A 13,232-nucleotide genomic window follows, 5' to 3' on the forward strand; every position below is an offset into this window, starting at 1 on the left:
ACAACTATTACAAAAGACTGCACACTGTCATTGATTAGTATTAAGAACTAAGGGTATGCAGACTTTTGAACAGGGGTAATTAAATTTTTTTCTTTGTTGCCATGTTTTGTTTTATGATTGTGCCATTCTGTTATAACCTGCAGTTGAATATGAATCCCATAAGAAATTAAAGTTTTGCCTGCTCACTCATGTTTTCTTTAAAAATGGTACATATATTACCAATTCTCCAAGGGTATGCAAACTTTTGAGCACAACTGTATATATACTATATATATATATATATATATATATATATATATATATATATATATATATATATATATATATATATATATATATATATATATATATATATAGTGTCGGTTCGCTACAGGCTGGAGTTTGTTTTGTGAAGGATCGCACCTTCGAGACAGTTTTGTGTATGAATCTACATGTTTTTTGTGTTTATTCTGCCTATTGGCTGGAGTTTGCTTTATAGATTATCTTTTGTTGTGTAATTCTGTATCACTAAATTTTTATAGAATCACCGAACTTGAGCAATCCGATGGCAAATCGGGAGTCGTGGGGACTCTCGCAGGCGTACATGGACTCTTTGAGTTTAGAGGGATGGACGCCGGATGGCGCTTTCGTGCGCGGGGTTAATGCGCACGTTTTTCTTTTTTCTGTTTGTTTGGTTCGGGGGGAAGTTCGGGGTTTGATTGTTGCACTAATGGGAAATGTGGTCTTTATGATTACATTTTTGATACATGTAGCATCTGGACCAATCAGACACACAATTATTCATTATTTAATGAATAATCCAACACATGTCTCAAGACAGTAACAAGCAAAGGTCCAAGTAGGCCCAAGCAGACTCCGAGATGTCTGCTCTCCCACTAATCATTATCAGCTCTTACTCCCCCTTTGCTGACAGCAACTAGTGGACCTCAGAGACATTCCAGGTGGGGGAAGGTAGCCACATGCAAAAGCAAAGGAATGTGGCTGAGAAGAAACTCACTCCATTCCCCCATAGGAAAGACACATAAAGCCCATAAAACAGACTTTTCTTCATTAATTTATAGACAAACTGTTCTATAAATGAACATGCGTATCCTCAGGACATTGCGTGTATGATTATTACTGTCTTGTATAGTGTCTTTTGTACTGTACACTGTTTTGTGCATGCTTTATGACAGAACCACTAGATAATGTAAAATGATTGGTATCATGCTTCCTATCAAATTAATCCTTGTGTGATGCCCTAAACATTGGAGTATAGCACCCCCTTATAGCATGCATTGTATGCTTGTTATATTAATCAGAGAATAAAGGGGCAAAAAATGCCATCTTATTCCAATCATGCAAATGAGTCAGCTTCCAAACAAAGGAACTTTTCCCGCTGGAAAATTGCACCGTTCACATTGGTCAAGCCAAACTTGAGAGGAGTGACCTCCCTCAGGAGTTAAAGGGCACTGTCGGAGTGATCTACCTCTCTCTCTCTCTTCCCTCTTCTCTATCTCCCTTCTGCTCATGGTTGCTGCTCATGTGGGACCGGAAACACCCGGTCCGACCACGAGGTCGTGGGCCGGCAGGCCTTAACACATCAAGCCATGTGTAATTTCCTCGACCATAACGGAGTCAAACTAACACCGCATGTTCTCATCATTTCTTCATTCAACACGGAAGAAATTGATTGCAACTTCAACACCATCAACTCAAGGAACCATCAAGACTTTCTCCTGAGACTGCATCCGGGCTCTCTCTCAACAGCCAAGGCATTGCAAGTATCGTACAATTATCTAACTAAACAGAGGTTTAGTATAAGCTGTGAACCCCTTTGTTAACAAAGGTACTTTGAAGTAAGAAACTGATGGTTCTTTCAGATGGTTAAATGACTCTTGTCATAGCTTCTTTCCCCTGTTTTGTTCCAGTTTCATTCACTTTTCCATTTCCCATGTATGCGTGATTTGTATGTGTTTATTTAGATTAGTTAAACAAATGTGTTCGTGATTTAGTTAAATAAAGCTTTTGTGTACATTCTTGCGAGTCGATTCTGGTCTGCTTGTACATCAACGTCAATTTAATGAGTTGATCACAGCTACATGCTAAGAAAGAGTTATTTTTCTGTGGACACGAAAAATATACTTTCTGAGAGATCGATAGATGATCAATACTGAGTGTTCGCTGGACGAACAGATTAGTTGATTGTAATATTAATTCAGCTACATCAAGTTAATTCTATTGACTGATCCAAATATTTATAATTAATTATAAAGAGTTATGGTTAATTATTCATATTCCCCCTTTAAAGATAATTTGATGGTGGTATATTTTGATAAATAATCTCATCCGTTTTTAAAAGATTTTGCTTTAAAACTGTCTCTAAATATGTGTAATATTATTTTCAAAAAGCCATGAGAATATTACTCCAATAAGAGAATTAATCATAATTCCCTTATTAAAGCCAATTCCTTACAATGAGATGTTGCATTACGATGTTAATGGTGGAGAATTTTATTCAGACAAATAATCTAGTTATTTGTCATTTATCTCATTTATAATGGTTGTCGAACGTGACTAATTCCATTATACATTTCCTTACATAATAATGTAGAATAAGGAGAGTTTAATTTAATTCCTAGCTCACACATATTGTTTCCCTACATATAATGGTGGAGGTACGCGGGCACTTTAACCCATCCCGTGTACATTTATACTACCAAATTCGCTACACACACAATCGATTTTTTTAATATGTCAAAATGTCAAAAGTTAATATGAATGGATTGAGTGGATGAGTCTCTCTCAACATGGAATGTGAATGTGTTGGGGTACCCCATAAAAAGAAGTAAGGTTATTTCTTTTCTTAAACGTTAGAAATATGATATTGTGTTTCTTCAAGAAACGCATCTTTCCCCGCAGGAAGCTGAAAAATTGGGGAAGATATGGGGTGGACATGTTTTCTTTAGTGCTGGCTCAAGTAAAAGCAGGGGAGTCATTACATTGATAAGTAAACATTTACAATTCAAATGTCTCAAACAGATTAAAGACAAATTAAGAAGAGTCATTATTGTTTTAGCTGAAATTCAGGGGCAAATGTTGATTTTGGCTAATATTTACACACCTAATGCTGATGATCAGGGCTTTTTTATAGATCTTGAAGGATTGCTGCAAGCCGCTGGCACCACTCATGATATAATATTGGGAGGAAACTTTAAACTATTGTGTGCAAGCCCCCTAGAGCAACACTGATGCTTCATAGGATGTGTAAAAATCTTGGTCTTACAGATATTTGGAGACTTTTGAACCCATCTGGTAGGGACTATACATTTTTTCATTAGTCCATAAGATTTATTCTAGAATAGATCTTTTTTTCTTTTGATATCCCAGTCCCTCATTTCATCTGTTGTTGATTGCTCAATTGGAAACATTTTAGTCTCAGATCACGCCCTGGTGAGTTTAGAGATGTTGCCACATACAGAGAAAAAGAAATCATATAGTTGGCGCTTTAATGTATCCCTTTTGCAAAATCCTGATTTCCAACAAATGTTAAAGGCTGAAATCATTGTTTATATGGAGACCAACTGGTCCTCAGTATCCTCTGTGGGCATGGCTTGGGAGGCACTTAAGGCAGTTCTTAAGGGTCGGGTCATACAGTATGCCTCATTCATCAACAAATCCAAAGCTCGAGAACTCGTGGAGTTGGAAGAGAATATTAAATGTACCAAGACAGAGCTGAAGTGCCGAATGTCATCTGATGGCCTCAGAGAATTGACCCGATTGAAATACAGATATAATACTATTTTGTAGGTGGCGTTTCGGCTATTCAGGGCAAGACAATCATACTTTGCCTGTCAGGGGACAAAGCAGGGAAGCTTTTGGCTAGATATATAAAGCAGAGAGAGTATTTTTCTATAATTCCCTCAGTAAAATCTGCTGGTGGTGAAATTTCTACCTCGGCCATTGATATTAATAATGCTTTTAAAGAATTCTATCTTGATCTTTATAGTTCCATGTCTTCATCTACTGATGAAGATATTAGAAACTTTGTGGAACCATTAGATCTTCCTAAACTGACAGCTGAGCAAAAAAATTCTCTTGATTCTGAGATAAACTTGGAGGAGCTTGATGAGGTAATTAAGGCCCTGCCTACAGGCAAGTCTCCGTGGCCATATGGCTTTTCCGCTAAATTTTTTTGATTTATGCTACAGAACTGGCTCCACTTTTGTTAGAAGTTTATACGGAATCATCAAAGAATGGAAAACTTCCGCCAAACATGACACAAGCCCGGATCAGTCTGATTCTTAAAAAGGACAAAGATTCAAGCGAGTGTAAGATTTAACATCCAATTTCCCTGATCTAGCTAGACGTAAAAATTTTGGCTAACCGATTAAGTTATGACATCTCTTATACCTATAGATCAGGTGGGGTATATTCGGGGCCATAGCTCTTCTGATAACATCAGGCGTCTAATTAATATCATGTGGTCAGTGGCGAACGATCAGATTCTGGTCACTGCCATCCACTTGATGCCGAAAAGTCATTTGATATGGTAGAATGGGATTATCTTTTTAAGATTTTGGAAATATATGGGTTCGGGAATACTTTTATTGAATGGATTAAGTTACTTAATAGGCATCCGGTAGCGGCGGCACAAACAAATGGATTAATTTCAGATTATTTTACTCTGGATAGGGGCACCCGGCAGGGTTGTCCTCTTTCCCCATTATTGTTCTGTCTTGCCCTGGAACCATTTGCAGCCACGATAAGAAAGGAGAATGATTTTCCAGGAGTGATGGCGAGAGGTCTGCCGCATAAGCTTTTGCTTTACGCAGATGATATTTTATTAATCGTCTTCAACCCTATTAGATCTTGCCTCCACAGAATTATTAATTCCTTTTCTAAGTTCTCAGGATACAGAGTCAATTGGTCTAAATCCAAAGCTTTGGTTCTGACAGCGTACTGCCCAGTAACGGCTTTTCAGCCGGGCGCCTTTCAGTGGCCCAAACAGGGCATTAAGTATTTGGGCATTTTATTCCCAGCAAATCTGTGTGAATTAGTTACAGTTAATTTCGACCCCTTAATAAAAATTTTTTCAAGCGATGTGGGCAGGTGGGCTTCATTACATTTATTTATGATTGGAAATGTTAATGTTATTAAAATGAATTGTATTCCAAAATTCATCTACCTGCTACAATCTCTCCCCCTCTCTTATTTCAAGCAATTTGATAGTATAGCGAAGTCCTTCATTTGAAATGGTAAACGTCCCAGATTACATTTCAATAAGTTGCATAGGCCGATTGATAAAGTTGGGTTAGGCCTACCCAAGATTTTGTTTATTATTATGCATTCGGTCTCAGACATTTGGCTCATTGGTCGCTTCCACCTGAGAGAGCCCCTCCCTGGTTTTGTATCGCACAGAAAGTACTTGCCCCTATTTTGCCAATGCATAGCCTATCTATTAAACTAACCGGAGAGGTTAAGTCACACCCCATTATCTCGCATTTGCACGCAGTATGGACAAAAGTGTCCGGAGTGTTTAATTCTGACAATTATTTAAATATTGCCTCGAGCATATAGTGGAAACCAAAATTACGTATTAATAAGTCCCCCTTCTGCTGGTCAGAGTGGACTGTGAGGGAGGTTAATACACTTGGTGACCTATATGAGATTGGAGTGCTGAGATCATTTGAAAACATGGTTCAACATTTTAGGATTCCCAGATCTTAGTTCTTTAGGTATTTACAGCTGTGCCATCTGCTCTGTACTATTTTTGGGTGTAGCATACACCCCCCTAAAGCGGCAGATACTCTGGAAGTGGTGATTACTGCTTTTGGAAAAGGTCATGAGGCATCAGTGTATTACTCCCTGCTAATTCAGAGTCTGGGTGATGGAGCTTTAACTTCTTTCAAGAGAGTATGGGAGAAAGATTTAAACTTGGTATTGGAGGAGGGAGTGTGGGCTAAGATTCTAAAAAACATCAAGTCTGCATCTAGAGATGCAAGGGTACGCCTTATGCAATATAAGATATTGCATTAATTCTATTGGACCCCCTCTTGTATCGGCTTGGTCTTAAAGACACACCCACCTGCTGGCAATTCCAATCAGAAGACGGGGACACATCCCATGTTTTTTGGGGATGTGTTAAGATCCAAGAGTTTTGGTTGAGGGTTCAGAGCTTCGTATGTGAAGTGGTTGACACTCGGTTTTCATTTTGCCCAAGATTGTGTGTTTTGGGGGATGGGGTGGTCCTGAATGTGGGTGATATATATATGGAGAGCTGGGTCCTGACCGGCGTGATGATTGGGAGGTAGTTAATCCTCAGGGGATGGAGGCCATCTGGTGCGCCCTCGTTTCGTGAGTAGTGCGTCGAGTTGGGCAGGGTGGTGGCATTTGAGGAGATGGTGGCGGCTATCTGGCCTTTTTGGAGGGCTCTCGGGAAGAGGCAGCGGAGAGGGACTAGTGTTTTATTTATTTATTGATTTATTCTTTATTTTTGTTTATGTCTCTAAATATTTTCTGTTTTATTGTCTGTTTGTGTGTCTTTGACAGTTGACTTTTGACCACTGGAGTGCTTGTTTGTGTCAGGTGGGTGGGGGGGGGGGGTTAATGTTCGGGGAAAAAAGTTATGATTTCATTTGGTTTGATGTTGCATTTTCTGTTATGTCTATGTGATTTGCTGCATGGAATCAATAAAAATTGTTAATAAAAAAATAATAAAAAAAAGCTTTAATTGGTGGGTCAGACAGACAACCCCCCCCCACCAATAATTTGCACCCTGCATTACCTTCATTAAAAACAATCAAATACAACAAAAGTGTAGAATATGGCCCCTTTAAATGCTTTAAATAACATTATAAATTGGCTTTACAGAAACAATAAAATCATTGAACAATAAAAAAATATATAAAAAAAAGCAGACTATGACCACTTCAAGATCGTTACATGTCTGAGACATATAAGACATTTATCTCGCCTAGAACAGTCTGTTATACATACACCTGGATATCAACAGAGTGACCTTGTTATCTGAATATAAAAAAAACATCCTGCCAGTGAAAATTGAAACTTATTTATTTTATATTCAGAGCCATTATCTCCACTAAAACACTCCAGCTGCTCTCCCAAATACTTCCACTCATTGTATTTACGGAAACAAAATTCCTGCGGTTCAAGTATAGATTTTGAACTTTTTTCTTGGGTACACAAAAGCAACAAGCAGCAATCAGGAAGGTAATTAGCACCATTTGTTAAAATATTTATGTATTTATGAGGTTTTTGGTTCTCTTGGGGCAGGATTCCCTTACCCAATCAACCAGGTTCATTTCACACAGAAGTGTTGCCTAGACAATTTCACTTTTGTTTTGGAAACTGGGGATATGACATCACATCGATACATGGCTGTTTCACATCAGCTTTCAATTAAGGAACAGGGAGAACTATTTCCTCTTTGCACGGTATATGGACTTTTTTTCCTCCATGTAAGAGACTGTGGATCTGTTTAAGACTGGCAGATTGGCATGTTATTTACTGATTGGAAATGTTTAAGCGGCCCTTAACATCTGTTTGCAGGCTTCATTAGTACATCAAACAAAATGTATGTTTGAGCCAGTGTTGTAGTTGAGACCAGCTCATCTGAGTCCAAGTCCAATCCGAGACCAGAGTAGGTCGAGTTCGAGTCAAGACCGAGACCAGAAGAGGTTTGAGTCTGAGTCAAGACCAAGACTGGTGAGGGCCGAGTCCGAGTTGAGACCGAGACCAGTATAAAGACTTAGTCTAAGACAAGAGTTTTTTATGAATGTATTAAATGTATAGTTTAAAGAACTACTGACTCTAGGCTCATATATCAAATAAATCTCATATATTATTTTCTTAAGCTTATGCTGGTTAAACAATATTACCAGTTGAAAATACAAATTAAATAAATGACACGTCCTAGGTTAAGTGAACAAATTGGTATTACAATTACAACATGTCAGTGTTAACAAAATGTCAGTAAAAAACTTAAATTAAAGGTTTAAAGTGCCTATGTGGCTTAGCATGGCAATACAAACTACCAGCTTCTGTACAGGCTACTATTATATTCCATTCAAGTCAAGTAAACATTTCTGCTTTACAAAATACAGTATTACTGTACTATAACTAAAATGGGCCTGAAAAACCAAAAAATAATGTATTAAATATGAAAATGTTTGCACAGAAAGTGAATATAAACATTCACATTCAATTTGTTAGCAATTTCCTCAATTGCACTACAATATTTCATTCATTGCAAGTCAAGTAAGCATTTCTGTTTACTTTTGCCTGCAAGATTTCATCTCGGGGTACGCACAGAAACTGTTTTTTTTTTCTTCCCCAGAAACCATTCAATTCTGTTGACACTGAGAGAAGTATTTTTAAGTATGTGTAGCATTCATGTAACTATTGGTTAAAGCATTTCTAAAAGACTAGAGGCCTTTTAGACCATTGCAGTGCAACGAACCCAGATAACACATCTCCGTGATGTCTGTTTAACATCTGGAAAGCATCTAACATCTGCTAAACATCTTAAGAAGATCAGATGTACAATCATTCTAAATCATAAACATCTCAAAGACATTTGCTGAATGTCTTATTGACATACATCTAATAGACGTACTGCAGATGAGCAAGCAATGTAAAATAGATGTCTTCCAGATGTAAACACACACATCAAATAGACATCTGGGTGTTGAACGTGTGCTATGAGGGAATAGAGTCTAACACAGGTGTCTCGAGACACGTTTTTAACAGTTGATGTTCTTTTTAACTTGACAAAAGAACTTAAAAAAAACAAAATGTGCCGCTCCTGTACGAGATGCCAAAAACACAGCGATACTTAACGCAACGGTCAAAGATATTTGTTTAGAATGTAGAAAAACAACTGGAAAACAGCATGGGTGGAACCGAACAAATTTGGTTTGAACAGCCCCTTATTAACAAGACACAGCACAAATGGAAGTTTCTCAAAGTTACCTCTCAAAACGCAGTCTCTTGTTCACTGTAGGTAAATATCCACTTTATCCAACGATTGGTTTGTTTTTCTGTTTTCTAAAATATCCCGAATCTGTTTTAATGAGTGAGAAGCTGCTGCAAATTATTCAGTGAGACAGTAGTCCGAACTAATCGGACTGAATACCCAATCGATTCAGGCCTTTTTGCAAACCCGTGTGGCCAATTTGCTGAAAAGAACCAACTCAATAGAATGATTTATTTGTGAACCTGGCATCACTAGTTCTGATTCTACGCAGCAGGCTGAAATGCAGGACAAACGTCAAGATCTCTGATATTGTCAGTCAAAATTGTTTGTCAGATAAGTCAAAGCTTTCACTGTGTATTTTTTTGCAAAGGGAATCGACTAGACTCGGGTTAAGTTTGAGTCCACACTCGTTCGAGTTCAAGTCAAGACCGAGTCAAATTGCTCACGAGTTCATGACAAGACCAAGACTATGAAAATATGATCGAGTCCGGTCTCGAGTACTACAACACTGATCTGAGCAGCCAAAAACCATACTGCTCAAATAAAGATAATGTTTGCTAGGTTTATGCAATCATATCACCAAAAGAGAAGCTTTAAGATTTGTGTGTTTGGATTCATCTGTGGTGGACATCCTTCTCCTTTTACCAATACAAACAGCAGCTGAGTGATCCTCACCCACAAACACCCACAAACACCCACCCACCCACACACACACACACACACACACACACACACACACACACACACACACACACACACACACACACACACACACACACACACACACACACACCGATAAGGAGAATACATGGAAGTGACATGGGAGGAAACTCAGTCTGTATATATCACAGTTCGGCCCCAGAGACCATTGACATGCTCACACTGTAGACCAGCGTGAAGCTCTCAAAATAATACTTGATGACAGACATCTATAGAAGGTTATGACCTCTGTACATCTGGGGCCATGAGCAGTTACCTCTATGCTGCTATGTTGCAAAAAACTGTTATAGACCACAGATAAAGGGACACATCATGGAAAACACAATTTTCCTTGCTCTTGAAACAGGTTGATGTCTCTGTAGACATACTCCAACATTCACAATGCAAAGCTCCATTCTGAGAAGATTATTAGGTAAAACAAACCTGCAATCAGAAATAATTTATTATATCATAACTATCAGGACATTTAAATATGACCATCCATGTATATACAACAATGCCTCCTCAACTTTACTATTATTGAAACATTTGAAAACCCTGGTACAACATATTCCTTTATTAAGGTGGCCCCAACCTTTTGTTTTGGTTAAAGCTTTAATTGAGGGGTCAGAGAGACAGACCCCCATTACCCCCCCCACACACACACATAATTTGCACCCTGCATTACCTTCATTAAAAACAATAAAATACAACAAAAGTGTAGAATATGGCCCCTTTAAATAACACTATAAATTGGCAAGTAGAAAAAATACAATCGTTGCAATAAAAAAAAGACCGATTCAAGAGCGTTACATGTCTGAGACATATGACATTTATCTCGTCTAGAATAATCTGTTATACATACACCTGGATATCAACAGAGTGACCTTGTTATCTGAATATAAAAAACATCCTGCCAGTGAAAATTGAAGCTTATATATTTCATATTCAGAGCCATTATTTCCATTAAAACACTCCAGCTGCTCTCCCAAACACTTCCACTCATTGTATTTACGGAAACGAAATGCCTGTGATTCAAGTATAGATTTAGAACTTTTTTCTTGGGTGTACAAAAGCCACAAGCAGCAATCGGGAAAGTAATTAGCACCATTTGTTAAAATATTTATGTATTTTCTCCCCTTTAGCCCTGGTCATTGATTTTCTCAGAGGTTTTTGGTTCTCTTGGGGCAGGATTCCCTTACCAAATTGGTTTGTTTTCCGTTTTCTAAAATATCCCGATGCTGTTTTAATGAGTGAGAATCTGCTGCAAATTATTGTGTGAGATAGCAGTCCGAACTAATCGGACTGAACAGCCAATCAATTCAGGCCTTTTTGCTAACCTGTGTGGCCAATTCGCTGAAAAGAACCAACTCAATAGAATGATTTATTTGTGAACTTGGCATCACTAGTTCTGATTCTACGCAGCAGGCTGAAATGCGGGACAAACGTCAAGATCTCTGATATTGTCAGTCAAAAATGTTTGTCAGATAAGTCAAAGCTTTCACTGTGTATTTTTTTGCAAAGGGACTCGACTGGACTAACTCCAGCTTGACTGGACTCGACTGTTAAGTCCGAGTCCACATTTGTTCTAGTTCAAGTCAAGACCGAGTCAAATTGCTCACGAGTCCATGACAAGACCAAGACTATGAAAATATGACCGAGTCCGGTCTCGAGTACTACAACACTGATCTGAGCAGCCAAAAACCATACTGCTCAAATAAAAGATAATTTTTGCTAGGTTTAGATTTGCAATCCTATCATCAAAAGAGAAGCTTTAATACCCCATGAAATTGCTTGGCAACTGCAGTTTTCCTTTCTTGCATTGGCGTATTTCCTATTGAAACAGGAAGTAGTGGCAGGAGATATCAAAGGGCTCATACTTTTTATAATATCCAATAACCTGTAGTTTATGTCACAGCTGTGAATCATGATTCACTACTTGCTATTTGTAGTCAGTTGCAGGTGGTATTATGGGAAGAGACATTCTCATTCTAGAGTGCATTTAATTGGACAAATATTTGTAGTTTATTTCTGACCCTGTCATAGACTCCTAAAAGTTGAAAAAATGTACTTTTAGCAGGTTTTTTTTTTTTTTTCCATTCATGTACTTCTAAATATATTTTGGCTATTAAGTTAACATAGCCTACAAAACTAATATAATGCAACTACACAGAGAAGATTTGATTGAGGAGCTTTTTAAACAAAACTGTTATCCTTCAATCCTTCATGCCAATTGAATAAAACAAGGCAAAAATAAATTAGTTAATTTCTGACCCTTTTTTATGGATATTTTAAGTGTTCAAATACTTGTTGGGGCCACTGTATAGATGGCCTCAAAGCTAATAGAAATGGACTCAAAGCTAAAAAAAACTTGATCATGGGTTGTTTAAGAAAGTTTGTGGCTTTAAAGGTTCTGAATTAGGTAAATTAAGTATTTTTATAGACTTAATACGTTTCTGCTTACCTAGGACATCGGCAGTGGCCATGATCTCGCAGGTGTACATTGCAGCCATTAGCCGTTGAGGCTTGGCTTGGAAGGCATATCGGCAGGCCTCCTTCACAGAAGCAATGAGTTGGCCTGAGTATGGCCCGTAACAGTCCACTGAACTCCCCATGGCTTCTACTCTGCTCCTGCTTCGGTTAGAGCCTGTGGTTGACATGTCTGTCTCGTGTACATCTTGAAGTTCAGAACTTAAACTTTGATTGTCATTACTTGTCTCTGCACATTGAGAAACTGAGTTCTCATCTACTGAGTCTTGCTGAGCTGGAGGTGTAGATAACTTCATGTCCCAGGTCTCTACAGAGAAGCAGACACCCATCAAAGGTTCTTCACACATGGGGCCAGAGAGTGTGGCCAACTGGAAGCCACTTACAATGCTGTTGTCAAAGTCTCTAAGTGTGGTGGCCTCGGCTTTCTCTTTCTCCTTCACGCATTTCAGACATTGCCACACAGAAGGTCTTTGGTAGCCCTCAATGTTGTTGAGAAGAATGTTTGGCCCACAGCGACGAGGGCCAAATGCCCAGATACGCTCCACTGCGCCCCTCCATTTATGGCCTTGCAGGTGGCTCTCCAACTTAACCTTGAAGTCCTGAATGTTCTCCAGAATTTTCTGGTTGATGTCCAGAGTCTTGCCCTCCCAGGCAAACAGGCTTAACTGCACCATTGTGCGGATTAGCTCTACATTGTCCTCCAGAAGGCGGGTGGCATCCTCTGGAAGAGGGATAGCCCGCACCCCAACTGTGGCCATCTTGTTAGAGGTGGTGAGCATGACCAGACCAGTGGAATCCACCTGAACGCCTTCAGGATACTTGGTTTGTTCCTCCTTTACCTGGTGAATCACAGCAACCTTCTGTTGCTTACCAAGCTCCTCGTTCACCATGTCTAATGTGGGCGGTCGGACCACCGTCTCACGGAATGGTATGATTGGTTTGGAAGCACTGATCTCAATTTTAGCAAACCTAGAGGAACAAGAGGAAATTAACTTTATATAAATACCAAAAAGAGAATGTCAAAAGTACTTATTGCAAAAGTTTGTAATTCATTACCAAGTTGATA

At 38.7% G+C, this 13,232-nt stretch overlaps 1 protein-coding gene across 1 annotated transcript in view; it reads right to left on the reverse strand.

Annotated features, from left to right (window-relative positions):
• LOC127450764 (elongation factor-like GTPase 1) overlaps nucleotides 1-13,232 on the reverse strand; it is a 174,864-nt gene that overhangs the window by 24,255 nt on the left and 137,377 nt on the right. Inside the window, exon 18 of the mRNA XM_051715108.1 lies at nucleotides 12,141-13,135. Coding sequence (XP_051571068.1) covers nucleotides 12,141-13,135 — 995 coding nt within the window. The remainder of the gene's footprint in view (nucleotides 1-12,140; nucleotides 13,136-13,232) is intronic.

This window comes from Myxocyprinus asiaticus, chromosome 2, assembly GCF_019703515.2.
Source record: "Myxocyprinus asiaticus isolate MX2 ecotype Aquarium Trade chromosome 2, UBuf_Myxa_2, whole genome shotgun sequence".
Taxonomy (NCBI): domain Eukaryota; kingdom Metazoa; phylum Chordata; class Actinopteri; order Cypriniformes; family Catostomidae; genus Myxocyprinus; species Myxocyprinus asiaticus.